The sequence below is a fragment of the Hermetia illucens genome, chromosome 2 (assembly GCF_905115235.1).
Source record: "Hermetia illucens chromosome 2, iHerIll2.2.curated.20191125, whole genome shotgun sequence".
Classification (NCBI taxonomy): Eukaryota; Metazoa; Arthropoda; class Insecta; order Diptera; family Stratiomyidae; genus Hermetia; species Hermetia illucens.
The window spans coordinates 137,679,633-137,682,622 of NC_051850.1; the positions used below are offsets into that span (position 1 = coordinate 137,679,633).

At 40.1% G+C, this 2,990-nt stretch overlaps 1 protein-coding gene across 1 annotated transcript; it reads left to right on the top strand.

The window, feature by feature from the left end:
• Positions 1-689: 689 nt before the first annotated feature.
• On the top strand, positions 690-1,958 carry LOC119649140 (extensin-1-like). Its single transcript, XM_038051148.1, has 2 exons — positions 690-872; positions 1,257-1,958. Exons 1-2 carry the CDS (start codon positions 855-857, stop codon positions 1,794-1,796), a joined length of 558 nt encoding a protein of 185 aa, XP_037907076.1. The 5' UTR covers positions 690-854; the 3' UTR covers positions 1,797-1,958.
• The last annotated feature ends 1,032 nt before the right edge of the window (positions 1,959-2,990 follow it).

Consider the following 2,990-nt stretch of genomic DNA (forward strand, 5'->3'; position numbering starts at 1 on the left):
ATTGGTCGTAGTATGTTTTCGCTAGGAAATATCCGCCCTAACTTTTAGCAGTTAACACGAGTATAAGTATATTCAAAATGTCCCAAAAATTATCTATTTTTTCCCTTTCAGCAAATTCATCTCATTGAACTGGGCGTATTCATTTTGTCTTTATTCTTTCCGGAAAATTTGTGGAAACTTGTATATATATTTCCTACAACTATAACTCACATTATTGAGCTATCTGTTATCTGTTGTTTGAGCTAATTCCAGTCACGAACACGAAAAAATGTGAAGATTCAAAATCAGCGAAATTTTTGCACTTTCGTTGCATAAATTAAACTTCCCATGTCCAATTTATTGCTTGAAGTCAGTTTCCCATATTTAAGCAGTTCGAGATACCCTCCCTACTGTGAGGGGATGTCTGCTATGAGGCATTCCTCGGGGGCATGGATATCTTCAATTCACGAACGCATTTAATTGACCGACTATTGACTGAAATCATTTTCTCGCTTTGTCACTTATGGGCTAGGTTTTTTTTCCGAATAATATGTCCGCTAAATTGCATAACTGTCCGCTTCATACGTAATATGAGTGCGGGTGTCGTCTCCAAATGGAAGTCATGGCAAGCGAAGAAAGTAGCGATATGTTAAATATGTAACTGAGCCCGGAACGGTAGTGAGTCGTTGTAAGTAGTACCAAAGTATGCAATGGTCTCTACCATTCTTGGATTGAACTTTACTCAATCGATTCGACACTATATAATCCATGGCCTCTTCTAATTACTGGTCATTGCAGGCAAGGGAGTCAAACGAACAATAGATTAAGTGAATTTGCCATCAAGTGTTCTCGCAACGAAAAGGATACTTTTTAAAATGTTTGCTTCGCAGTTGGTGAGTGATTGTGATTAATATTGGAACAATTTAAGCAAATTAAGTGAAATGTGTTTTGCTGAATGTAAATTAGCAACGTTTCCAAGAATCAGAAAGGATTACGCGAACCTTGAAATGGAAGCTTTAATGTGAAAAATCTCTAGTTTTAGTGGGAGTTACATTTAATTGAACGTGACGAGTGTATAATTTTCCAACTACTCAGAACTTTTCATAGGAAATATTAAAATATTTATTTGAAAAAATAAGGCTGCGATAAAGAAAGCAATAAATTACCACTCAGGCAATAGGAAAACAAAATTTTCAATAAGTCAAAAATAACTTCACCACCGATCTTTTAAAAACTATATACATTTTATAAATAATCTCGCCTTATTTCATTTACAGATCAGCATTGCACTGTTTTTGGCTGTTGCCAAAGCAAGTCTTCTACATCCGCATGCAATTGGTCCTGCTATTGCTCCCGCGATTGCGCCTGCCTTTGCCCCGGCTATCGGGCCCGCCATTGCTCCAGCGATTGCACCCGCATTTGCACCAGCCTTTGCACCCCCAATAGCGCCGGCGATTGCACCTGCTTTCGCCCCGGCAATTGCACCAGCCATTGCTCCAGCAATTGCACCGGCTCCTGTTGCTTTTGGTCCTCCACCAGTCACATTTGGGCTGCCGCCACCACCAGTTTTCAAACCCCATTTTGCATTCCCAGCATTTTATAAGCCGCACTACCATTTTGGGTTCGCGACTCCTGTCTTGAAGGCTCATGTACCGGTCCCAGTATTGAAAACATACGCTCCAGTAGCTCCAGTATTGAAGACAGTGCCATTATCAGTGCATTACCATAAGACCGTCATTCCTCCGGCACCTCACTTCAAGCTCTTCAAGTCGTTTCCGCACTACGCACCCTCGTTCGGGCATTCTCACTTTTTATAGTAAATTTATAAAAAGTGTTATTAAGAAGCTCTAGATTTTAAGGAGAATGCGTGTTGCAGTAATAATTGTACAATTATTTACCCATCGTGTGCTAATTTGTATTTGTTGACTATTTTATTGTTGTAATGATGTTTTTTAAATACAGAGGACATTTGTTTTTAAGTATTTATTTTACTCAGTGCCTTGCCAGTCGTCAAGTCTACTGCGACTGAAAACTTCAGTTGATGGTTTTTTAACAGGTGCGGTGGCCAGGATGATTGTGCGAACTAAATCCTTACACTTGTTGCAAATCAGGAAGTTCGGCGCTTCTGGTATAAAGGTTTGGTATTCATCTTATGTGAGGAATTTTCTATGCACTTCTTTCCATTCCTCCATAGCTTAAAATGAGTGTACACAGGCTAGACAAGGTAATATCAATACGAAACGTCAAATTACTGATAATGTCACTTGGACCGATATAATGGATAGTGAAATTTAATGAGCATCTTGTATCTCTAGAACTATTATGGATAAAGGAAAGCTATGAATAACGATTTGCAGGTAATATCTTTATCTATGAATAAAGTCCATAGTTATGAAAATCGGTAGAAAAGTCTCAGCGATATTCCATATCGAAATTTCAATTTGGCTAGATGATGCAGAAGCCTCCATCACGACTTCTGGGAAACAGACATAGGTGGAAAGGCTGCAGTGTGGGCTTGCGGCAACCGAGCCTAACAGCAAGCAATGATGCAACACGAACACGGTTTTGTAAGGGTTAAGATCGATTACCTCTACATATACAGCTGCTATGCCGCCCCAAGTATGACAATGCCAGAGTATTGTAACATGTTAGATAGACTGGCGAGAGATGCTAAAGATTGCAACCCCCAAATTATTGCTGGCGACTTCAACGCTTGGGCAATGGAGTGGGGAAGCCAGAAAACAAATGGAAGGGGAAGAATCCTACTCGAGGTTTTCTCCTGCCTAAACGTCACCCTGGCTAACATTAGAAGCGTAAACACCTTTAGGCGTGGAGAGCTAAGCTCCATTGCAGATTTTACTTTTGTAAGTGATTCACTGATCATGCATCTACACTGACGTGTTAGCGAAGAAAACACGCATAACGACCACCAGGCGATATATATTACTATTTAAAAGGGGCCCAGAACAATGCGTCTTCACCTGAAGAAACCAGAAACAGGTTGGTCATCA